This window comes from Pleurodeles waltl, chromosome 8 (genome assembly GCF_031143425.1).
Source record: "Pleurodeles waltl isolate 20211129_DDA chromosome 8, aPleWal1.hap1.20221129, whole genome shotgun sequence".
In the NCBI taxonomy this organism is placed as follows: Eukaryota; Metazoa; Chordata; class Amphibia; order Caudata; family Salamandridae; genus Pleurodeles; species Pleurodeles waltl.
In genome coordinates, this window is record NC_090447.1 from 53,951,000 (window position 1) to 53,977,779 (window position 26,780).

At 43.0% G+C, this 26,780-nt stretch overlaps 1 protein-coding gene across 1 annotated transcript in view; it reads left to right on the forward strand.

The window, feature by feature from the left end:
* Nucleotides 1-25,170, forward strand: part of LOC138249393 (olfactory receptor 52K2-like) — a 51,336-nt gene extending 26,166 nt beyond the window's left edge. Inside the window, exon 4 of the mRNA XM_069203352.1 lies at nt 24,985-25,170. Within this exon, the coding sequence (XP_069059453.1) occupies nt 24,985-25,170 (186 nt within the window). The remainder of the gene's footprint in view (nt 1-24,984) is intronic.
* The last annotated feature ends 1,610 nt before the right edge of the window (nt 25,171-26,780 follow it).

Here is a 26,780-nt window from a genome sequence, read left to right on the forward strand (position 1 = left end):
GTTGCCCTGTTGCCTTGCTACTCTCTGGCTGTGCTGAGAAGTGCTCTCCAAAGGCTTGGCTAGAGCTTGCCTCCTGTTCCTTGAAGTCTCAGGACCAAAAAGACTTCATTACTGTAAGAAGAACTCCCTATGCGGCGGAAATCGATGTACTGCCATCAGAACACGACACACAGCCTGCATCGCAGTAAAAAGTTTGCTGCACGCCGAACCGGAACCACTCAGCCCGACTTTGCGAGAAGATCGGCGCAGCACCAGCGTAGCGACCAGAAATTCGACTCACAGTCGAGCCGGAATGACGCTGCCCGACTTCCTGAGAGGAATCGACGCAGAGCCTGCCATGCAGTAGAATTTTCTACTCAACCACCACCGGATCGACGCAGCCCCTGTGTAAATTTGTCCTGCCAGTTTTGGATTTCAACGCATCGTCCCCAGGGCGTACCAAACCCCTACAACCCGAAGAGGATCCAGGACCGAGCGCTGGAAAGCGACGCAAAGCCTTCCCTGCGTGGAAAATAAATGACGCATTGCCGTGTGTGGCCGGACAAATCGACGCATACCTCCCTGCTTTCCACGCATCTCCTCCTCTGCAGTTCTTTGTGGAGATTTTGAACGCAAATAAGGTATTTTGTGCTTGCAAGAGACATTTCTTGCTTTTAAAAGACTAAAGACGAAAGACACTTTATATCATTGCTATCTTGCTTTTAAAAGACTAAAGACGAAAGACACTTTATATCATTTTTTACAGTGATATTCCAAAATATACTTATTGCATTTTAATCATTTTGACCTGCATTTATCCAGATAAATATTATATATTTTTCTAAATACTGTGTGGTGTATTTTTGTGGTGTTCTACTGTGTTATTGCATGATTTATTGCACAAATACATTACACAATTCCTTCAAAGTTAAGCCTGACTGGTCAGTGCCAAGATACCAGAGGGTGGGCACAGGACAATTTGGATTGTGCGTGACCTACCCAGACTAGAGTGAGGGTCCTTGCTTGGACAGGGGTTAACCTGACTGCCAACCAAAGACCCCATTACTAACATTGACGTTGTGTGCTCGGAATGAGCCTGCCAGCGAAGTCATGTAGATGTTGAAGATGGTCAGGCTGAGTGAGGAGCCTTGTTGGACTCTGCAAATGAGTTCCTGATCTTCAGAGGAGTATTGCGGCACGTTGACGATTTGTGTTTTTGAGGTTAGAAATGTGCAGAACGATTGGAGGGCGGGTCCTTGTATGCCAGCCTCATGCAGTTGTTTGATTCAGGTTAAGTAGGAAACTGTGCTGAAGGCAGCAGAGAGGTAAAGTAGGATGAAGACTGCGATTTCTCCTCTGTCCAGAACCATACTGGTGTCATCTGTTGCTGCATTGAGGGCTGTACAGTGGTTTGGTCTTACAAATGTGGATATTACATGTACCATAATTAATGGAAGCTCGATTTGCACTGGCACAATTTCAAGAACTTCTGGATTCAACACCAGTTATATGACTGATGTGTCTATTTGGTACTGTTGGTGATTGTGACAACTTAGGGCCCTATTTTGAGTGCGCCTAAGGAAAGGTGCCATCAATGCACTGGATAATATCCAATTTCCTAAGGTTCAGAATGTATTGGGCGCAATACAATTCACCTATTCAGGGTTTATGGGTATACTGAGGATTTTAAGCTTATGACACCAAAATTTGCATTCTAGAGTAAACGCCATACACGTTTTTCTCTGTTGAATTCCAGTAGGGTTGACCTGCCACAACTTAACAAATGCTAACAACTTTATGACACCTGGCAAACTCCACACGTTGGAATTGAGAGCCCTCTGCGATCAAGGCTTTGCATGAGACAGGAAACTCCGGGCAAATCATAAGTATGACCACAGTTACTTTTACAATTTGAACACTGTTCACAACTCTTAACTTCTCAGTTAGGGTGTAAGTATCCTGACATTTGTCACCTTTTGCTTTACAAATTAGGAATTAAATGCAATATCTGGGCATGCTTTTTAATATAAAAATGTAAGATGCACTGTTAGACCTGGCATCCTTGGCGTGATCTCTCCTGTCTTTTTGGCCACTGTTCCCATGTTTTGACTATGTGCTGGACTCTGTTGTTGCTGTTTCTGGTACTCTTGGAACTTTACCACTGCTGACTGGTGCTAAAGTGCAAGAGCTCCTGTGTAAATTGGATGCGTAATTGGCTTTTCCATGATTGGCATATTTGATTTACTAGTAAAGTGCACTAGAGGTGCCCAGGCCTGTAAATCAAATGCTACTAGAGGGCCTGTGGCAATGATTGTGCCACCCACATGAGTACCGCTGCAAACATGGCTCAGACCTGCCACCGCAGTGTCTGTTTGTGCAGTTTTAAACTGCCAATTCGACATGGCCAGTGTACCCACTTGCCAGGCCCAATCCTTCCCTTTTCGTACATATAAGGCACCCCTAAGGTAGGTCCTAGGTAGCCCCATGAGCAGGGTACAGTGTATGTTAAAGGTAGGACATGTACTGATGTGTTTTACATGTCCTAACAGGGAAATACTGCCAAATTTGGTTTTCACTGTTGCAAGGCCTATCTCTCTCACAGGTTAACATGGGGGCTGACTTTAAATGTCCTTAAGGTGCAGTTTCCCTTTGAGAGCAGAGGGAGATGTGGAGTTTGGGGTCTCTGAACTCACAATTTAAAAATACATCTTTTGGTAAAGTTATTTTTTAGATTGTCAGTTTGAAAATGCCACTTTCAGAAAGTGGACAATTTCTTGCTTAAATCATTCAGTGACTCTGCCTGCCTGTGTATTCCCTGCCTGGGTCAGACTGACAGTTGGGTTGTTTGGGAATCCCCTCTACACAGTGACAGAAAGGGATCTGGGGTATAGCCTACATATCCAGATGAGCCATCTGGGCTAGAGTGGAGGGAGGAGTGGTCACTTACACCTGAATGGGCTGTGCCTGCCCTCACACAGTGCAGTGTCCAACCCCCGGTTGTCTGGAGCTAAGCCTGGACAAGGCAGGGCCTTGTTAACAACAGAGACTTTCCTTTAAATTTGGCCAAATTCAAAGGCAGCAAGGGGTATAAGTAGTGCACCCAAGCCCCAGATTTTTAGATTTGCTTCTGGAACGAAGAGGAACCCCTGAGAAGGAGGAGAACTGAAGATCTGAGGAGAGGTGCTGCCTCTACCTATAACTGTATTTGTTAGGCTATCCTGCAGTTGCTGCTTCTGCCTGTGAAAGGGGACAAAGTCTGGACTTTGTGGTATATTCCAGCTTGAGAAGAATCTTCAAGGGCTTGGATTGAGCTTGCCTCCTTCTTTGAAGTCTCAGGGCCATCAAAGACTTCCTCTGTCAGCACCTGGACTCTCTGCTGAGACTCCTGCCCTGCCAAGTGGTGCCCTATCCAGTCCCTGGGCCCTTGAAAGGTGAAGCTGGTGAAACAAGGACCAAAATAAATGCACAGAACGTCACACGAGGGGAATTTCAACACATCGCCTGCTGGGCATCAAAAATCAATGCAAACCTGTGCTGATCCGAGGTGCCCCGTACAGAAGATGACGCATTGCGGACTTGACCGGAGAAGAAATGGCACATGGTCTCACTTGCGAGTGAGAAATCGTTCCATCGCTGACTTTTTTGATGCACAGTGCGGCTTTATTTTTATGCAAAACAGGTACTTTGTGTAACAGCAATGTTTCCATTGTTTTCTATGGAGTAAGAATCTTATTATTTTAAAAATTCATATCTTGACTCATATATGTTGGATTTTTGTAATTTTGGTCCTGTTTGATTTAGATAAATATTGCAGATTTTTCTAAATTGGTTTGGTGTCCGTCTTGTAGTGTTTTCGCTGTATTACTGTGTGTGTTTGTACAAATACTTTACACATTGCCTCTGAGATAAGCCTGACTGCTTGGGCCAAGCTACCAAGGGGGTGAGCACGGGTTATCTTGAGTGTGCATCTCTATTGCTCTGATTAGAGTGAGGGTCCCTGCTTGGACAGAGTGCAAACTGACTGCACACCAGACACCACATTTCTAACATGCATCATTTAATGATGAAAAAAAACTTTCTAAAAATGCCTTTTGATTTTTCCCACAAACGATAACTCTTGAATTAAAAGAAATATGTATAATCCAAGGTTCATTATAGTGGGAACAGTAGAATATTATGACTGTTAGTTCCTAAGATAGTAGCACAACCTGTGCATTTAATAGTTCTTTGAATGTGCATGTTGATGAATGGAGGGCAAGGCAATTTACATTTACATCCTTTTACCTTGCAGCTTGTTTTTTTTACCATTTCCTGCATCCAAAAGCTTAGATATGGCCAAACAGTCCAACTGCACTAATTATGTTGTGTGCAGAAACATTTCTCCGGAGGGTAGCCCAACAGAGGCTCATTAGAGTCCAATGTTCCTGTGCTATCTGAGGAAGTGGGTGGTGATCAGCTGGTGTAATGAGGCACAGACCTAACTTGGAACAGTGTATAAATATTCCCAGACTCCTGGTCTTTGGATGAAATTCTGGTGCAAGTGGACCCGGAAAGCATCTGTGTTCATCTAATCAAGCATGAGCATGTGCTCAGGAAGGTTAGTTTGTGGTATATGCCTGTTACCATTAGTCACTGTGTTTTTTGTTATGTTCGAGTAACGGCCTGCACTCCCTTTCTCAAAATATATATATAAAGCTGTAAATAGTGTGAACAAGCACAAAAAACAAACCACAACTTCCTTAATCAGGTTTTTAATTTTAAAGCATGTGGGGTACCACATTGTGAATGAGTGAGTTAGGCAAATTTCCATGAGTCTTGGCTGATGGGGAAATAGGTAAAATCCTTCAGCAATACATAGGAAAACAATGTACCTTAGTGTGTGTATTTTTTAAAGTACGTATTTGAACTCCAAACCAGTACATATGTGAACTCCAAACCATTGTGTGTGTGTGTGTGTTTGTGTAATGTAAATTCTTAAAGTTTCTAGAATTTTACAAAAACTATATGATAAGGGTTTCCAGTTATTTTTAATTAGCCCAATATTTAAAGAGCATTTTCAGAGTATTATTGTTTTCACACTGATTTACTTTCACACACATTCATCTATTAAAAGCTCTTTTAGTCCATTTCTCCTACCCTCACACCAAACAAAATGTCTATAATCCTCTTCCACAGCACTGTGTGCTAGCATCACAACGTTAACACCACTACTCTGTAGACTAAATAGGATAAAATGATCCGTTGGCCTCATTTGTTATAGGGAATTTTGACTAGTGATGGAAAGTATGTGCAAGCATTTGCAAAGCCAATATGTCTCACCTCTAAAAGGTTGAGAAACTGCTTTTTCCACTGTAGTGGATAAACACACACATTGAAAGGAAAGCAATTGAATCAAGAGCTGACACCTGAAATAACAAAACTATCAAATTGTGAGTGAGGGGCTGACCCAAGGTCCATCAAATTATATGTTACATATTGGATAAAATATACATGTTAACCCACAGCTAAAGCTTTCTGTAGCTGAGTCCTAAAAAGTAGTTGCCTGAATATAAACAACATCAGCAGAGGTAGGAAACACGTTAGCCAATCAGAAATGGTAAAACCTTAAAATGCTTATAGAGCTTGGCAAACACAGTAAGCGGAAAGCTAACAAATAAAGAACAGGTTACTGAAATAGAAAAAAAAGTCATCAAATCATTAAGGGGCTGACCTAAAGCACACTTTGAATACTGTATGGTAAATAACAGATATTTGTAAGGTGAGACCTAAAAATAATTCCTGCAAAGCTTCTGAAATACTGACCTATAAGCCCATACATTTGCACTAATGTGCTAGCTTGCCATGCTAAGTACACCCTGGGAAACCAATGTTTCCATACTGCCCAAATAGTCTAGCAGCCCGCCAAAATGTTCATATGCTATGCAATTTAGTAGCTAGTAAGATAAATACAACAAAAATCTGAAATGAAGCTGGTAGGAGGTTAACTTGCCTTCATGCGTCACTGGTTATCAGACCATTGATTAAATCGCAGACATAAATTGAATTCGGGGTATATGAAGACTCTTTGGTGGTGGAATACTGACTTGTATAGTTTGCAATGTACACTTGTATTTGTGCCATTAAACAAAAAAATGAAGCATTAGGAAATATCTTTCATAAGGACAATGGCAGCAGCTGGCTTACACTGTGAGAGGACAAGAAAGTCATGCTTTCAACAAGCTCCGTTCTCCAGTTGGCACAATCTGGAATCACAGCTCGCCAATTAACCATAAGTAGAAGATGTTCAGTGCCACTTAGGACTACATGGCAGGAAGAATGAGGGAACAAGACTGTACGTTCAGTCCTCTTCACATAATCAGCGTTTTAATGTATCACAACAAGAAGCCCTGAAGATTAAGTACAAAAAACAGAAAGGACACTAAAAGACAGAGAACCTGCATACAGCGAGCAAGAATATGGGAAGCTGTTCATGTCAAAATTACAGCTCCACATATAAATACATACCCTGCTGCAATATGAATATGGCACACACCAGAATGAATGTAATATGTGTGAAAATAATTATGATACCTGGCAGAGTGAATCTGACTTGACCAAAAACAAATACGAAACCTGGCAGAGTGAATATGCTACTTAGTGAATAATATGAATCGCACACACTCCGAATTGAATACGAGATACACTGAAATAGATATCAATCATACTGAAATCAATATGGCCCTTACTCTAAACAATATAGCAATCACTGAAACAAATGTATTATTCATCCAAAAACAATTTGACATTTCTTGAAATGACTCACATATTTCATGGCATACATTGAAATGAACTGACAGATTGAAAAGAACATATTAAATTCTGAAAAGAATAATGTATATTGAAAATAATATAAAATGCACTGAAATAACCATTACACATGTTGCAATGAATATGAATCGCATCAAACTGACTAATACCCAGATTGAATTGAATATAAGGTATACAGAAATTAATAGAAAATAATTTACAACAAACATGTATTGTGCTGAAATTAATATAAGCCCCATTGAATTTGACATGCCTTTACATGAGTATGAACAAAGCTGAAACTATCATAACATTCATCAACATGAATATGGCATTCATTGAAATTAATATGATACATATTGAAATTAATATGATGTATGTTAAAATGGATAGGTTGCATCTTAAAATCAATATACCATGTGTTACTATTAATATGACATCCATTGAAATAAATATAACATTGATTTAAAGGAATATAACACATGTTAAAATGAATATGAGATGAGTTGAAATGAAGATGAGCTTCACTGAAATGAATATGACATGTTTTAAAATGAATCTGAGTAACATTTAAATGAACATGACATTTATCAAAATGAATATGGCTTGCATTGAAAGTAATATGAAACACATTGACATGATTATGATACGTGTTGCGATTAATACGATTCATGCTAAATTAATATGATGTCTTCATATGAATGAGACATCCTTTGAAAGGAATATGCCACTTGCTAAGAGTAATACATGAGATGCAGTCAAATGAATATGAGCCCCATTTAAATTAATTCAACATGCCTTAAAATGAAGACAACCAATGCTGAAATTGAAATGAAACTTGTCAAAATGAATATATTATGCTTTGAATTTAATATGATGCACATCAAAATGAATATTGCATATATTGAAACAAATATATGACATATGTTTAAATGGCTATGACCCATGTTAAAATTATTACGACAAGTGTTAAGGTGAACATAAAATCCACTGAAATTAATATGACATTTATTGAAAGGAATATGACACATTAAGATGAATATAAACCATTTTGAAATGTTTATGGCATCTGTTGAAATTACTATGGCCCACATCAAACTTATTATGATATTCATTGACATGAATATGACACTTTTTAAAATGAATATGAAACTATCTGAGATAAATGTACCATGCTTTGAAATGAATAAAACACATATCGAAATGAATACAAGCCATGTTTAAATGAATGCGACCCCTGTTTAAATTAATATTGCTTGCATTAAACTTATGTTGATTTGCTTTAAAATTAATATTACATATCAAAATTAATATGACATATTCTGAAAGATATGCTATGGACTAAAATAAATTAACTAAAATGAACCTACCACATATTTACAGAATATAAAACAGGGAATCAGCCTTTACCACGCATCTATTACATGCATCCATTTACAATGCAGATAAGTATTTCTGCATTCGTCACACAGTACTTTATCATGCAGGTAAGTATTTTTGTAAATAACGTAGGGCCAGATGTATGAAGCTCTTTTACTGGTTTCAAATGGCCCATTAGGCCATGTGCGACCGGGTAAAGGCTTTTTGCCATGTACCATCCCAAATCAATAACCTATTACCTGCTCGCAAAAAAGGGTTTGCAAGTCACTATTAGGAGGAGGCATGCCAAGGGCATTTCTTCCTAATGGTGAGTCACAGGGAGGTGTAAGAATGTGTTGCAACCAGGAACGCAGTTGGCAAAACATTCTGTTACCACCAACTACAAGTAAGCTATTCCCAAGCGGGAAGGGAACCTCAAGGGATCATTTCTCATTTGCAAATGGGAGTGCACATTTTTTTTAAGAGTCCAACAGACCAATGCCTGCACTTAAAAAATGAAAAAAAAAAGTTTTATTTTTTGTTTTGTAATGCCTCCCGTTTCCTTTAAGGAAAGGTGGCGCAGCATTGTTCCTGGCTCATAAATGAGACAGTGGAAATGCTGCTGCACACAGTGTGCACCAGCACCCTTGAAATGCACACTTTCTACACTGCCCCCCTGTGGTGCCCTGCACTTGTTCTCTGCCAGCCTTTTTATGGCGGTCAGACCACCATGAAAAGGCTGGTGGAGAACAAGGTTGTAATCAGCACGACGGCGCTGACTTCAGTGCTGCCCTGGTTGATTACAACCATGAATGCTGTCATCCCATCGGGATCACTGATTCTTTGAGAGACGGTGGTCTTTTGACAGTCCAACTGCCAAACTCTTAATTTGGCAGTAAAACCATCAAAGCCGCGGAGGTCCGGACAGCCACTGTGAGTCTGGCGGTCTAGTGACCGCCAGATTCATAATTAGGCCCAAAGTCTTTTGCCATTTTTACAGAAAAGACTTTAAACATAGGATTAGCTAGTGCCATCCAAGCTGAGCTAAAGCCTTTTAGTTAAGTAGTGAGATATGAGGAGTGCTGTGTGAGATATGAGGAGCAATGGGAAGTGAGGGATGAATGATTAGGAGTGTAGAAACACAAAACCAAAGATGAAAGGTGAAAGATGAGGGAAGAGGAGTGAGGAATGAGGAGTAAGGGATGAGAGTTAAAGAGTGAGAAATGGTGAGTGAGAGATTAAGAAAGAGATATGAAAGGTGATTGAGGGGCAAGGGGTAATCAGTGAGGAGTGAAGGATGAAGAGTAAGAGAGGAGAAGTGTAGGGCAAGCAGTGAGCAAAGAAAGTTTAAAGAGTGAAGTGTGAGAGCTGAGAAGTGAGGGATGGGTAAGGTATATGGCATGAGAAGTAAGGACTAAGGCGTGAGCGATAAGGTAGGAAAAAGTAAAGAAGTGAAGTGAAGGATGCAAGATGAAGAACGAGAAGTGAACAATTAAAAATTAGGGGTTATGAACAGGAGGCAAGGAATGAAGAGAAATGAAGAAAGAATGAGAACTGAGGGATAGGAGATAAAGATTGAGGGATGAGAAATCTCAAATAAGGGATAAACAATAAAGAGTGTGAAAATGAAAAGAATGTGGAGTGAGATGAGGAATGAGAGATGAAGAGTGATCTATGAGGTGTTAGAGTAGAAGAGGGTGGAATTAATGATTAGGGATGAGGAATTAGGATTGATAAATAAGAATTGAGGGCTGGAGAATGAGGGTTACGGAGGGAGGTTTGATTAAAGAGTGATTAGATACTCCATATTTGAAGGGTAAAGAATGGTGAATGATGGATGAGGAGTGAGAGATGAAAAATAAGGAATGAGACATGAAGGGTGAGGACTGAAGGTTGATTGGAGAGGCCAAAGCGAGGGATGTAGAATAAGAGAACAGTGATAGGTGGTGAGTGAGAAAAATAAGGTGAAGGTTGAGATCTGTGTCATGAGGAGGGAGGGATGAGGATATCCTAATATGGTCAGGGTGCTGGTCATTTTAGTATACATCATTCGTCCACTTCCATTGCCACTGCTGAAGTGAGGGGGAGTGAGCAGTGATAGATGAGGGATGTTGAGTAAGAAATCAGGAGTGAAGAGTGTAGAATGAGGGAAGCAGAGTAAGGAAAGTGGTTGATATAGTGAAGGATTAGTTGAGAGGAATAAGGGATGAGGTTGGAGTGGTGAGGATCAGGAGCTAGGGAAGAGAGAAGACGAGTAAGTGATGTCAGAAAGGATGAGACGTGAGGGTTGAGGAGTGAGACAGAAGGCAGGAGCAATTAAAAGTGAGGGATTAGAGAAAACACATGAGAAATAAAGGATGAGGAGTTAGATATCAGGGCTCCTCATTGAGGAGTGAGAGATGATAATGAGGAATGATGATTGATTAAAAAAGGATGAGAAGTAAGGAAAGAGGACGGAGGTCAATATGGTGCAAGTGATGAATGAGAACAGAGGCATGAGATGCAAGGGAACACCTTGTCCTAAAATGGACAATATACATTTTAAGCTATTGTCAATGTCCATTTCACTTATTTTTCAGTGAGGGATGAGGAAGGAAAAATAGGGAGAGATGAGGAATGATGTGAGACAAGTAAGTAATGTAGAGTGAGTAGAAAACAGTGGAAGATAAAGGGTTTGAATATGGGATGAGGGATGTGGAGGAACAACTTGGGGTTTAGTGATATAAAAGTCCTGGAGGACGGTAACATGGGTAGAAATGAAAAAATAATGTAGTAATACTATCACAAAATGTGCTGCATTATGCAGCACAATTTTCCTTTTCTTGACACATAATTTAGTCAACCCTGTCACACAATTTGGCCCTCCTCTGCTGCATAATTCCAGTGGCTCTGCATATAATACATCGACAGTCCAGCAGTGTCAATCTTGTCCCAGAAATACTTTCCACACATCAGGACTATAGCTCCAAAGTACAGTAGCATTAATCACAGCTAAAATGGGGCCATAAGGGTACTTTAGGTACCATTACATTTGGAGCTCTTGTCCAGGAACTAGTCTGTATACACCTTCATATCTTTCGCCTATCCCTCCCCCATTCTCCATGTCTGACCCAAGCTTTAACCAGTTTTGATGCTGTTAATATCATGAGTTAACAGATATTCTTTCTGTGGCCCCCACATGTTCCTGGGCCACAGAGCCTGGGAAATGGTGGAATTGTACAGTTCTAGTTGCTTCTTTCAGTATTTCATATCATACAACCAGATCTTCACTGTGAATATGTGATCCCCAAACCACACATGACACACACCTCTCCACATCTTTTACTCCTCATGTAGACCCTCTTACTCCTCAATCCTCTTATCACTTCTTATCCATTACTCATCACAGATCACTCCTGGCTTTCTTTTCATCCCTCAGCCCTTCCTGTCTTCTTCGCTCCCCATTCTTTACTTCTCTTCTATCATGCTTAGGGCCTGGTTAAAATTTTTGGTGACGAGGCAACAGAGGTACCTGTCAATGCTCGAAATTTCCATCAGGCCAAAGGACATTTCAAAATATGGTGGAGGGCACAGTGAGGTTCAATACAAGTTGCAGAGCCCACTCTGGAAAGTGAATAGGGGGCCTTCGTGGCTCAGTTTTGGGCAGGAGCACACTGATAACACATGCAGGACCAGGCTGCAGACAGTCTAGTGATATATCCTTTGCTGCTGTGGGGTTTGGGTCACAGGGCCTCTCCAGTCAACCCACAGCAAGCCCTCCCAGACTCCTGATCCCCAGAGATCCTGGACTCCCTCTGTATAGACTTTGGTGGCTGGAGCGGGACTGGTATGCACAGAAGTGAGCCCCTGGAGTGCCCCGTTGCAGCAGGTAAGACTGCATTGAGCCACTGGATAACTGAGTGGAAGCTGAACTCTGGATCATGTACACTGTCCTAAAAAAAAAAAATGTTTTGTAAACAGCACATTCTGAGCTCAAGTTTTCAAAGGTGCTCTCGTATATATTAGCGAGTACATTATAAACACAAGAGTGCTGTAATTATTTTTTTGTACGCTGCTGTAGGAGGCTGGCCTGGTTTTTAGTGGGTACCTTGGGTACTTACACCTTACACCAGGTCCAGTTATCCCTTGTTAGTGAAATTCTCCCAGTAAACTCTGTGTGTTTCAGTGACATCACCATTTTGCTGCTTGACAGCTTGCTGTCTGAGGCCATCCAATGTGGAACAGGTCTGCTGTGCCACACTCAGCTCTTCCCTGGAAGCCCCCCTGTAACCAAACGCTCCGCTGTATCAGCTTCTAGCTCCTCTAGTGTAGGTTCTGCACAGGGAAGGAATTCCTCTTTCTCAAAAGGGGAATCGTCTGTGGAGGGAGGGATAGAAGATAAGGGTTTGCTCTTCCTACCCCTAGTTTTTGGGAGCACTTGGTCCATTGTTCCAGGATCCAAGTTCCCCTGTCTTCTTTGCTTCTTGGCCTGAGCCCTGGTAAGAGCAAATATGTGCCCTGGAATGCCCAGCATTGCTGCATGGGCCTCCAACTCCACTTCAGCCCAAGCTGAAGTCTCCAAATCATTGCCTAGCTGACATTTTACAGGTAAATCAGTGGCTACCACAACTTTCTTTGGACCAGTCACCCCCCAGTTGATTTTCACAACAGCCATGGGGTGGCTTACAGTGTTGCTATAGGTGTCTGTCACTTGGTACTGGTGACCAAGTAGGTGTTGCTCAGGGGCAATCTGTTTGTCCATCACAATGGTGACACTGGCACCTGTGTCCCTGTAGGCCTCAACCTGAACACCATTAATCAGGGGTAGCTGCTTGTACTTATCCATATTAAGGGGACAAGCAACTAAAGTGGCCAGGTCAATGTCCCCATCAGAGACTAAAATAGCCTCAGTGATCTCCTTAACTAGACCAACCCCAACTACATTACCAATGGTGAGCCCAGCTACACCTTTTGACTGGCTATTAGTAGTGTTTTCCCACCACCACTGCTAATACTAGGGGCACTAGTGGTTGCAGTTGGGGTTGTGGTGGTGGGAGTTTGGTGTTTATCTTTGGACAATGAGGATCAGTTGCCCAATGGCCTTTGGCTTTACACATATAACACCAAGGTTTCTTATCTTTTTGAGAAGAGGATTTGGACCCACCACCCCAGAGGATTTTTGTGGACCTGATGAAGACTCTGATGATTTTTTATCTTTGTCCCCACCCTAGTCATGTGACTTACCATCCTTCTTCTTGCCATCCTTTTCACCCCCTGTATGAGCTTTTCTGCTCACCCTTGTTCTGACCCATTTGTCTGCCTTCTTTCCCAATTCTTGGGGAGAGGTCAGATCTGAGTTCACAAGATACTGATGCAACAAGTCAGACACACAATTATTTAAGATATGCCCTCTGAGAATCAAGTTATAAAGGCTTTCACAATCAGCCACCTTACTGCCATGTAACCAACCTTCTAGGGCCTTCAAAGAACAGTCTACAAAGTCTGTCCAGTCCTGTGATGACTCCTTTCTGGTCTCGCTGAACTTAAGTCTGTACTGTTCAGTGGCTAAGCCCAGACCATCCAAGAGTGCATTTCTCAGAACCTAGTAATTATCTGCATCATCCTCTCTGACAATAAAAGGGCTGTCTCTACCTTTGCCAGAGAAGGATAACCAAAGGATAGCAGCCCACTGTACACAAGGGACCCTCTGACTTTTACAGGCCCTCTCAAGTGCAGCAAACCACTTGTTGATGTCATCACCATCCTTGTAAGGAGGGACAACTTTGGGCAGATTTCTAGAATCAAATGAAGGTTCCCTAACATTTGTGTTTCTAAAACTGCCACCGTGGGGAACTAACCTCCAAACCCTGCCTCTCTTTCTCCACAGCCAGGGATTCCCTGTTTAAGGCCAACTGCTGCTGCATTAGCTTCAGTCTGGCCTCCTCTAACCTCAGCTTTCTGAGTTCCGTATCTAGGGACTGGTCCTCAGGATTAGAATTATGTGAAGCATCTGAAACAGAGGTAAGATGAGAGTGTGCAGAGGCAGACCTGTCTCTAACAGGGGCCACTCTAGTGACCTGGCCTCTAGGGGTGAATAGATCCCTACTTGAATGTGACCCCTTACCACTACCAATTATACTAGAAGGCTTGTTGACAAATAGGCCTGTGGAAGGACCATCCCCAGGATTGTCATCATGCTCCTCTGAGCCTTCCTGGTTGGAGTTATCCTCTACCTCTTCCCCTGTCTGATCTGGACCAGTGCTGAGTCCCTGGTCATCTTGGAGGAAAAGATTTAAGAGGAACTCCTTATTGGGGTTCTTCCCAATCCCTAAACTTCTTTCAATACAGAGACCCCTTAAACCCTTAAAGTTAAGATTTTCATATGTTGTCTTCACAACTGTAGGGGTAGCTTCTACAGAAAACATATTGAAAGAAAAAAGTTTAGGAAAGTGAGCAAGAAGTTAGTAGAATGACAGAGCTAACCTTTTAGAGAAAAGAAGAAAAGTTTTCAGAACTTTGTAAAAACGTTTGCAAAGTTTAAAGAACTTTTAAGAAAGTTAGAAAATTGTTTCTAGGTATATATTATATATGCTCTAAGTATTGGAGCAAGCTTTTCTTGTGCAGAGCACAGGTAACAAAGTGGTAAAGCAATTGCAAGTACTTATCCCATCGCTGCACCACCAATGTAGGAGGCTGGCCTGGTCTGTAGTGGGTACATTGGGTACTTACACCTAGTTATCCCTTGTTAGTGAATGTAGTAGTGTTCTAGAGGCTTAGGCTGATAGAGGCAGCTATAGCAGAGCAGCTTAGGCTGAACTAGGAAACATGCGAAGCTCATGCAATACCACTTATAGTTACACAGTACTTATACACAAGCAAAGACAATACTCAGTGTTACCAAAATTAAGGTATATAGTTAGGGTGACACAGTACCAAATATATCTGAGAGACAATACTCCTTCTGGAGGTAAGTATTATACACAATATATACACTAGACACCAAAATTAGACAAGTAAATAGTAATAGAACAATACAAAGAGTAGTAAATCCTATAAAATGCAATGGGAGAAATTAGGTCTAGGGGCAACACAAACCATATACTAAAAAAGTGGAATGCGAATCACGAATTCCCCCCTAGACAAGTGCAGTGTGTGCAGAATCGATGGGAGAGTAGGAATACAGTAAAGGTAAGTGAATTACCCCACCCCAGTGCCCAGAAAAGCAGGAGAAAAGACCTGCAAGTTTCCTTAGGACACACTACACCTCATTTTGGGGATTTTGCAGCAGCCAACCAAGTCTGCAAAGAACAACTGCTGGATTATTGGACCTGAAGACCTGCAAAGGAAGGGGACCAAGTCCAGAAGTCGAAAGAAGTTCCAGGAAGGACAGAAGCCCCTGCCAACCCATAAGAGGGTGCAAAAGAAGAGCCCCTGCTTAGTAGAAGACTGCAGAAATGCACTCTAAGAAGATGCCAGCAGGTTCCTGCATGATGCAAAAGATGTCCCACGGTGTCAAGATTGTTGCAGATGAGATTTCGTGTTGGAAGGTGCCAACAAGCCTTTGCTATGGCAAACGTGTGTTTTTCATCAAAATAGCACTGGATGGACCCAGGAGGGACCTGGGGGCCTCAACTATGTGTGAGGAGGAAGAGGGGGCTCCCGGCACTTTAGAGAGCCCTCAGGATGCCAGCCAGCACCCCCAGAACCCACAGGATCTTGGTTCAAGGAAGGTGCAAAATGCAGTCAATGCAGCACAACAAAAGAAGGTCCCACGCCACCAAAGAACAACTCAATGAATTGAGCATTGCAGGATGGAGTGCTGGGGACCTGGGCCAGGCTGTGCACAAAGGAATTTTTTAAAGAGTGCACAGAGACCTCGGGAGGCGAAGAAGACACAATACACAGGGGTACTGTAGTTATCGGGGAAGGCATAGTCTTACCTCCTCCAAATTGTGTCAGCAGGACCTCAGGACAGTCTATGTCAATGATATCCACCCTCTGTGACCTTAGGAGCACGCTCGTTGCCGTGAGAGGAGTCTTAGGGTACCAGTCGTCGCCTTGGAAGGTGCCTGCTTGGAGCTCCGTCACTCCAAGGGATATTTCTTCAGTCCTTCTGGTGCAGGATGAAGACAGGGAGTCCCCAGAGCATGCACACAGTGGAAACTGTTGCAGTTGCTGACTTGGAGCTGAGATTGCTGAAGAAAAGTGTCTCTTGTAGACACTTTGTTGCAGTTACAGCGTTTCTTTTAGCAGGCTGCAGTTGATCTGAGGTCAGAGGATGATGAAGTAGTTGCAGAGGATTCCTGAAGGAGACTTGCAAGCAGAATCTGAAGAGAATCCACAGGAGAGACCCTAAATAGCCCTGAGAGGGGGATCGGCTACCTTACCAGCTAAGGTCCTATAGGAGGGTTCTCTGATGTCACCTGCTGGCACTTGCCACTCAGAGCCCTCCAGAGTGCCTCCAAACCTTGCAAAGCAAGATGGCTGAAGTCTAGGACACACTGGAGGAGCTTTGGGCACCATCTCTGGGGTGGTGATGGACAGGGGAGTGGTCACTCCACTTCCTTTGTCCAGTTTCCTGCCCAGAGCAGGGAAGAAGGGGTCCCTGAACTGGAGTAGACTGGTTTATGCAAGGGGGGCACGATCTGTGCCATTCAAAGCATTTCCAGAGGCTCGGGGAGGCTACCCCTCCCCAGCCTGTAACACCTATTTCCAAAGGGAGAGGGTGTAACACCCTGCTCTCGGAGGAAATGCTTTGTTCTGCCTTCCTGGGACTGGGCTGCCCAGACCCCAGGAGGGCAGAACCCTGTCTGTGAGGTAGCAGCAGCTGTAGCTACAGCGCAAGCCTCAGAGAGCTGGTTTGGCAGTACTGGGGGTCCATGATGGAGCCCCCAGGATGCATGGAATTGTCTCCCCAATACCAAATTTGGAATGAGGGGATCTTAGACATGTTACACGGCCATATTTGGAGTTACCATTGTGAAGCTACATATAGGTATTGACCTATATGTAGTGCACGCGTGTAATGGCGTCCCCACACTCACAAAAGTCAGGAGAAATGGCCCTGAACTATGTGGGGGCACCTTTGGTAGTGCAAGGGCGCCCTCACTCTTAGTAATGTTGCACCTAACCTTCAGCAAGTGAAGGTTAGACATGTAGGTGACTTATAAGTTACTTAAGTGCAGTGAAAATGGCTGTGAAATAGTGTATACACTATTTCACACAGGCTGCAGTGGCAGTCCTGTGTAAGGGCTTGTCTGAGCTCCCTATGGGTGGCAAAAGAAATGCTGCAGCCCATATGGATCTCCTGGAACCCCAATGCCCTGGGTACCTAAGTACCATATACTAGGGACTTATAAGGGGGGTCCAGTATGCCAATTGAAATTAGTAAATGAAGTCACTGGCCTACAGTGACAAATTTAAAAGCAGAGAGAGCATAAGCACTGAGGTTCTGGTTAGCAGAGTCTCAGTGACACAGTTAGGCACTACACAGGCACACACATTAGTCCACAAACTATGAACACTGGGGTCCTGACCAGCAGGATCCCGGTGAGACAGGCAAAAACATACTGACATACATGTGAAAAATAAGGGTAACATGCCAAGGAAGATGGTACTTTCCTACAGCTGCACATTTTGAGACCACATTGAATGATGGACTCATCCTTTTTCTCTTCTTTGTGCTTCATTTTTGCCCTTGTCTGTGTCCCACTTTCCCTTGGTTTGTGCCTCTCTGTGCCAGTTTTCTTCTCATTTCAACCCTTATTTAGGCCTCTCTGTATTTAGTTTTAGCCCTCGTTTAGGCCTATGTGTGTTTTGTTTTTGCCTTTGTCTGTACCCCATTTTCCTTGCTTTCTGAGTCTTTTGTGTCCCATTTTGTTGCTTGTTTCTGGCTGGCTTGTTTGTGACTCTTTGTGCTTCGTGTTTGTCCTTTTCTGTGCCCATTTTCTGCTTGTTTCTGCCTTTGCTCCCCTTTGTGCTTTGTTTTTGTCCTTGTGTGTGCCATTTTCTGCTTGTTTCTGCCTGTTTGAGCCTCTTCATGCTTTGTTTTTGCTCTTTTCTGTGCCTCTTTTCCTGCTTGTTTTCCCTTGTTTTGTGACTCTTCTGTGCCCTTTTGTCTGCTCCTTTTCCCTTGTTTTGTGCCTTTCTATGCCGATTTTCTTCTCGATTCAATCTTGATCTGTGCTTATGTCTGCTTCATTTTAGTCCTTGCTTGTTTTTCTGTATGCTTTGCTTTTGCCCTTGCTTTTTCCAATTTGCCACCATTTCCTCACCCCAGTGCTCATTACCTCCTTTTCTCTCTCCTGCATCCTACCCCTCCTCAACACCGCCCCCTGCACTTACCACCCTCCAGGCCCCTACTTGTTACTGCAGCACAGCTGTGTAGCGGGTGCGCTGCTAGCATGCCAAGGCAAAACTATCTGCACCTGCACTGCACCCAGTGTGGGAACCCTGGTCCATCTTACCAACTGTGTTACTCTGCTTTCTCAATCCCTACCTCTCTCGCCGCACTGCTCCACACACCACAAGGACACTCATCACTCGCACCTACCTCAAGTTCTCATGCACCCATCCACAATTACAAGTCCCATACCAGAACCCCACATGTACACTAACCAACTACCACCGACACAGCAACCCACCCTTTCATGTATGGTCATTTAACCAAACACTCCAAAACCGTCCTCCTTTCTTCCTGAATCCAGCAAGAAGCTGAAAACCTGGCATTTCGGCTCACCATGCTGCCCTCTCCTAGGCATGGCTAGGCACACTCATCTGCTCAGCACCAGGTATGCCCCTTGAGTGATGGTTCTCTTTACACTTACGAATGACATAACATATGTGTACCCAAACTTTTGTTGTGTGGATTTGTATTGAAGACAGAGCAACATTAGTCTATTAAACAAAAAACAAAAGCTTTTTGGATAGCGTACATCCTATATTGGAAGGCTCTCTCAAGTGCGATAATGAAAAAAAATGTGTCTTGGTGAAATATAATATTTGCACAGGATCACACAATTTTGTCAACCAGAGAAGCCGAGTTAGTATGTTTTGCATTTAATAATTCCGCTACTAGCTGGGTATGAGTTCAAAGTTCAAGTGCTGGTATCTCATGCACTGTGCCTGTTTATTTACTATTGTTTTTAATATTTGATGTAATATTTAAGTCTTGTTCAGCAACAAAATCTTTGGCTTGAATGTCAAGGTTATGTCTGGACACTATACTCTCAAGAGTCATTTATGGACTAGTGGTTAGCGTTTCTGACCCTCAAACTGAAGGTTGAGGGTTCCAGTCTTAGGGCCGTATTTATACTCCGTTTGCGCCGAATTTGCGTCGTTTTTTTCGCCGCAAATTCGACGCTAAACTAACGCCAACTAACGCCATATTTATACTATGGCGTTAGAGGCGTATAGCGCCAAAGTTCCCGGAATGTGCGTCATTTTTTAGCGTGAACCCCTTCCTTGCGTTAATGATATGCAAGGGAGGCGTTCCCGTCTAAAAAATGACTCCCAGGCCTTTACGTGGTATTTATACTCCCGGGCAAAAGAGACGCCCGGGAGTGGGCGTGGCTAAAAACGGCGCATTTGCGCCGCTTTTTAACGCCTGGGTCAGGCATGGCGTTAAGGGACAAGTGGGCTCAAAATGAGCCCAGAGTGCCCTCCCCTGCCCCCAGGGACCCCCCCTGCCACCCTTGCCCACCCCAGGAGGACACCCAAGGCTGGAGGGACCCACCCCAGGGACATTCAGGTAAGTTCAGGTAAGTATTTTTTTATTTTTTTTTAATAATTTTTTTTGGCATAGGGGGGCCTGATTTGTGCCCCCCTACATGCCACTATGCCCAATGACCATGCCCAGGGGACAGAAGTCCCCTGGGCATGGCCATTGGGCAAGGGGGCATGACTCCTATCTTTACAATGATAGGAGTCATGTTGATGGGGGATGGGCGTCGAAAATAAATGGCGCAAGTCGGGTTACGATGATTTTTTCGACGTAACCTGACTTGCCCCATTTTAAGACGCCCATGCGCCATTTTCCCCCTACGCCGGCGCTGCCTGGTGTACGTAGTTTTTCTCGCGCACACCAGGCAGCGCCGGTCTGCTTGCGCCGGCTAACGCCATTTAATAAATACGGCGCCCGCATGGCGCTTCAGAATGGCGTTAGCCGGCGCAAAACTTTTTGACGCTAAACTGCGTTAGCGCAGTTTAGCGTCAAAAAGTATAAATATGGGCCTTAGTATTTCTCTCATCATATGCCTAATTTAATTTTGTTTTAAACTTCAAATGTTTAAGGTATATACCTAAAGGTATTCTTACTATTTTTATTTGAGCTTTACATTTTTCTTTTCAATTTGTCCCAAAATATATCATTCCAACTATGTCATTTATTAAAGTTTTTTAAAAAGGCTGTGCGCGTTTAAGGTTGGCCAGGCATTGTGTCCAACCCCTGTTGTGCATTGCTGAAGGCTGTGCACGGTGTTTGGTGGCTATACAGAGCCTAGCCACAGCCAACCTCCGCTGCAGAAGGCCAAAGGTTACAGTGATGTTATAATGAGTTTCTGAATTTATTCACACAAAACCAGAGCTTTTCAGCGGTTATTATTAGAGTTATTTCAAGTAACTATAACTCATGCACTAAGGTAACTATAACTTAAGCCCTCGCCATGCACTGCCATGCACTGCTAATTATTCCACATATTACATCATTCATGACATCATCTATGGCATCATTGATATTATCACTGCGACATTTGTAATAAAATTATTGATGAGAAAACTGTGCATAGAAAGGCGGGAGTTACAGTTACCTTAGGGCACGAGTTACTTGAAATAACTAATTGTCTATGTAAAATGCCTTAGAACCCCTCCCTTAACACTGCCCTTCCTGAAACCTAAAACCCTTACTAACCCTTGACTCTACCCTTCCCTGAACTTTGAAAATCCCATATTAACCCTTAACACAACCCATCCCTAAACCATAAAAATACTACCCTTATTACTGCCTTTCCCTGTCCCCAAAACCCCTTCCTACCCCTGAAACCGTAAACCTAAACCCTTAAATCTATATACAATGTGTTGTAATTGTAGATGCATTTGTAGTGTCATGTGTGATGCTGAATACACTTTGAAGGTGTAATATGTGTTTTTCAGCCAAACTGTGAGTGAAACTGAGATGCTGTGCTATCTTAGGGCCTGATTTAGATCTTTTTTGGAAGGGAATTCGCCATCACAAATGGATATCCTGTCTGCTGTGTTATGATCCCATTGTCTTCTATGGAGATCGTAATACGGTGGGCGGGATATAGTTCACATTTGTAAAGGGGTATTACCTCCACTGAGATCTAAATCAGTCCCTTGGTGTCCTCATGCCTTCCTCTAGCACAGGTGTGGTCTGATCTTAAGGGCTCCACCCATCACCTTTTTCCAACATCTGAAGAGTGTGTCAGGCTCAGCAAAATTCCATCTGACACTCTTCATGTTGATGATAGGCGGCTATGCGCTGTACTTGTGCCAAATGCCTGGCTACCTGGGCTGAAATTTGCCAAGTTGAAGGTTTCAGAGCCCTGCAGATATGACCTCTTCAGTCCAGCAATGCACTGGAGGTTCTTCCCCTTATGATGAGGAGGTGTGTCACATATAGACCCGGACTTGGGTCCTTCAGTTTTAAAGCCCTGAAGTTCCCAGGGCTGACTGTCCATCAGTGAAGTATTGTCACAGAGTGGGGTGGGGTTAGCAGTCCTACGGACCTTATCCCACTCTAGGATGAGTAAGGGACTGCTGTCTCCTCTCCTTGGCTGACCTATAATAAGGTTAATGAATGAAATGAGGCAGCAGTCCCAATCCTCCACTAACCTTGAGGCCTCCCTCATGCGACCCTATTTTTTCACAGCTGCCTGATAAGTTATTTTTGATGTTGGGTGCCTATTTGTATGTATCAATGTATGTCTATTTTTTAATGCGTGCTGTATATGAGTATGAATGCCTGTGAATGTATGGGTGAGTGTATGTTGATGGGTGTGAACATGTGTGTGTGTGGCCTGTCTACCCCTAGCACACTCAAATTACCAGCCACTCATGCGCTGGCACTTACTAAACTAAGTGCTGTGCAGTGTGGACACACAACAGGGACTGCAGAGGACTCTTGATAAGATGAGCTAAATTTTCCCGCAAATGTAAAAAAGCAGTCACAAACGAGCCCAAATTGAGGGATTTTTGAGGTTTGTGTGGGACGAAGTTGAGTTGAACCATTCAAAGCCAAGGGATAGAGACAAGCTGTCAGCCTGGTTGACATTGTCATAGCAGGGGCATTCTCGTTGTCCAGTCAGCCAGTGTTAAATGTATTATTTGGCTGCATAAGTGTGTGGTCTTTGTTGCTCTCATGTCTGCAGTTTTGTTGTTTATTGCATAACTGTGAGCAGCGCTCAGTGAGCCTTCGTGAAACTGGCTGACCACAGCACACTTTACTGAGCCCTGCGTTTGTGCCTGTACCCTGAGGAGCAACTGACATTAGCTGCACAGGTGCAGTCCCGCTGTTGTAGTCAGGACTGTGACTAGCCAAGACCTCTTGAAACTTTTTCTTACATGACTGGTTAGACTAGTATACGCCACATGCAAAACAATCTCTATTGACTTAAATGGAAATGCATTTGACAGGCTAGTACCCAAAGTAATTGACTCATGTGGGCTATTTTGTTTGTGAATATTTTTTGTAAATCGCACATCCTGAACACATGTATTTCAATGCGCTGTCATATGTGTTAATGACCTCACTAGCATATATGAAGTGCCCTGAAATACTTAAGCTCCACATATATGCTGTCCAATTAATTATCATGGAGAACAAAGTCAATAGTGGATTTTGGCTCAAAGATTCCATGCAGGAGATGAGTAACGGCCACATAGATCATGCCACATATTAGAATATAAGGTGTTCAAAATTAGAAAAAGTGGATTTCTTTAACATTCCGCATCTTCATCCCTTAGTACATCACGCAGAATTATTAAAAATAAAAGTTTTTAAACTTACACTGAGAATCATTCCTGCACTTGCACTCATTGCAACACTATTAGGTAAGTCAGTAATGGGTACCCTATATATAGGGTCACTGGAATAATGCAATTCATCGGTCGCAGCTTTTTTTGCACATATGGATTTGCCACATTTGCCACATAATCCAACATTTTTGCGTAATTTGCAGATTTTAACAAAAAAAATTGTTATTAACTCAGAAGGATGAAAAGTTACTAAAAGGTGTTGACGTGGATTCACGCAAAGTGAAAGGCTCTTGGCAAAGTTTGACTGGTCATTTTTTGGTTCCTTTTTTTGTATTTGGTTGTGAAACTGCTACCACAGAGGTGAAACCTTTGCTCAGAAAGTAGTACATGTGTAAAAATGACTAAACAATTAAATAATAGTATCAAAATATGTCCCCTATTTCGCCACATAATTTGCCTTTTCTTGATGCATCATTTAGACATCCCTGCTGCATAATTTGGTGCTATTCTGATGCATCTTTCTGTGACCTTGCATATGTAGTATAGTATATAATTAGGTGAACTATATTCTACTTATGGCTAGAGCAACATTTTAGGTTATGAAATCAAACATGAGAGGTTTTGTACTAGAGGTGGGTGAGCCATTGAAAACAAAAGTGAGGCTCAAGCCAGATGATGGCTCTGGCTCAGCTCGAGGTACGTTTGGTCCCTAGAGCCCAAAATGAACTTTCATGTGGCTGCTTGATGCCTGCTACTCAGGCTATCACCTAATGCACCAAGAAATGAAGACAAAACCTCGATGACAAATCTTTGATGTAAAACTTTTGTTGTAAAACAGACAAGAGAAAAGCAGATACCCAGCTAGTGACCAAACTGTACAGTGCAAAACAAGAAATACCGGCTTCTCTTCTTGATAAAGTTATGTGATCCTGTGCAAATACTATGGCCCATAATTATACTTTTTTAGCGCCACATTTGTGCCGCTTTTTGATGCAAAAGCGGCGCAAACTTACAAAATACAATTGTATTTTGTAGGTTTGCACTGCTTTTGCGTCAAAAAATGATGCAAATCTGGCACTAAAAAAGTATAAATATGGGCCTATATTTCACATTGGAGAGAGTCCTCAAATATGGGCGATGAGGATGTATGCTTTCCAATAAGCTCTTGCTTTTGTTTAATAGACTGTAATGAAATGTAAAAAGGAGAGACAGTGGTGAAAGGCCTGTAGTGACAACAGTAAGAAAAAAACTATAGTGTAGCCACAAAAATGTACAATCAAGCTATAAGGCAAGCCAGAATCACATATCTGCAATAGAAAATAGAGACTGCTTCAAACTCATCTAAGGAACTGTTTCAGGTAGTTAACAACTTTCTGACTCTCCGTTCTGGCCCTACAGATCCACCGGTATCGACAGAACAATGAACATGTTAGGCAGCCATTTTATCAATAAAACCAACAAAATCCTGTTCCATCTACTGCCAGCTGCTGAGTTCTGTACTAAATATCAAGAATATTGACATACTGTTCTCACTCTACAAGCCTTTCCTGTGCTGAACAGTGAAACTCTGTAAACCATCCTAGAATCCATCAAATCAGGCTCCCCTCATGACCCAGCTCCTCCTAATATCTTTGCCCATGGTGGTCACGCCATACTAGACACCCTCACAAGCATCTTCAACCATTTGCTTGAAACAGGGCATATTCCCAACTCCTGTAAACATGCTATAGTGAAACCACCCTTAAATACCCAGCTGCTGACCCGGATTTGGTAGACAGTTACCAACCTATCTCCCTGCTCCTGGTGGTCAGCAAAGCAGTGGAAAAGCATGTAAATAAACACCTGTCTAGCTTTTTGTAATTACATAATATTCTCCATCCCATGCAGACAGATTTTAGACCAGGTTACAGCATGGAAACTGCACTATTGGTTGCCACAGAAGAACTTCGTGCCCTCCTGGATCAGGGTGGCTCAGAGGCAATGATCATGCTGGTTCTGAGGCAGCTTTTGGATAAGTATTGGATCCCATACTCATTCAGAGTTGGAGGCTGGAATTACTCGGCCCACCATTAAATGGCTGAAAGCCTTCCTAACTGACAGGAGTTTTCAAGTTTGCCAAGATTTGTTTGCCTCTTCTCTCCATCATCTGTCATGTGGTGTCCCACAGAACTCTTCACTCAGCCTTACACTAATGTGTACACTCGAACCATGACAGATATCGTCCAATCACATGGGCTTGCGGTAATGTTGTATGCTGATGCCACACAGATCATCCTGGCCCTTTCATCCGACACAAGTCACATTTCTTCCCAATTAAGCTCCTGTCTCAGGGAAGTCACAGGTTAGATGACCACGAGTAGGTTAAAGCTTAACGGTGACAAAACTAAGGTTTTGGTGTTGGGCAACAGTTGCCCTAAGTGTCTAGAAGGTTCATGGTCAGATTACCTAGGTGAATGCCCGGTGCCAGCTCAAGCAGTAAAAAGCCTAGGTGTCTGGATTTATTCCAAGCTTACAATGGAGACACAGCCCACAAAACTAGCTGGTGTATGCTTCAGGATTTTAAGATCCCCCAGGAAATCTTGCAAATGCTGCCACAAGAAGGATAGTTGTACAGGGTTTAATTATTGCCTCAACTAGGGGAACTCACTCTATCTGGGGAGCCCAATACACGTAGGTCAAAATGCTGCTGCAGAATCTTGTATGAATTACTGAAGCATGAAACAGCTATACCGGACTTGTGGGCCTTGCACTGGCTACCTGTTCCAAAGAGGATTCCATTTGAGGCCCTCTGCATTGCACACCAGGTCAAAAGGCTTATGGACTTTTAGTCTTGCCTTCTTTACTATATACCAGGAAAGTCACTGCAATCTAGCAAGTAGGGACTTTTGTTTTATGGTGCCAAAGACCAGAACAGAAAAGCATGGAGGCCGCTCTCTAGCATTTCTTGTCCCCAGAATCTGGAACACACTTCTGGTAGCCCTTAGAAGTCAGCAATCGGAGGTCTCCTTCAGGAAACTGTTAAAAACCCATTGTTTCTAAAGTGACTTGAAGTCATCGGTGTGTCTTCAAGGACTGCAGGATGCGTAGCTAGCAGCACTATGAGGCCTGTTTGCCTATCCATGCATTATATAAATACAGTTAACATAACATAACATGTCACTCTATCTTCAATACAAATCTATTTCACAAAAATGTAGGTACAGATATGCTATGTGTAAAGCAAACTATCACTCAGGAGGGCATCCTGGCACTGAGCAGATGAGTGTGCCTAGCCATGCCTGAGACATGTCAGGATGGTGAGTAGAAAAGCTTCTTGCTGGATTCCGGAAGAGAGGAGGAGTCTCTTGGCATGTTTGGTTGAGTGACCACGCATGAGAGAGTGGGTTGCTGTTTGGGTGGTGGTTGGTTAGTGTTCATGTGGGATTCTGGGTTTGGGAGCGGTGAATGTGGATGGGTGCATGAGGGCTTGAGGACTTGAGGGAGGTGCAAGTAAAGACTCCCTTTGTGGTGTGTGGAGCAGTGTGGCAAGTGGCGGTAGAGGTTGAGAGCATAGAGGAACGCTGTTGGTAAGGGGAGGACCAGGGTTCCCTGCACTGGGTGTAGTCCAGGCAAGCTAGCAGTGCACCTGCTGTGCATCTGCACTACAGTAGATATTAACAGGCCAGAACTTGGCAGATGGGTTA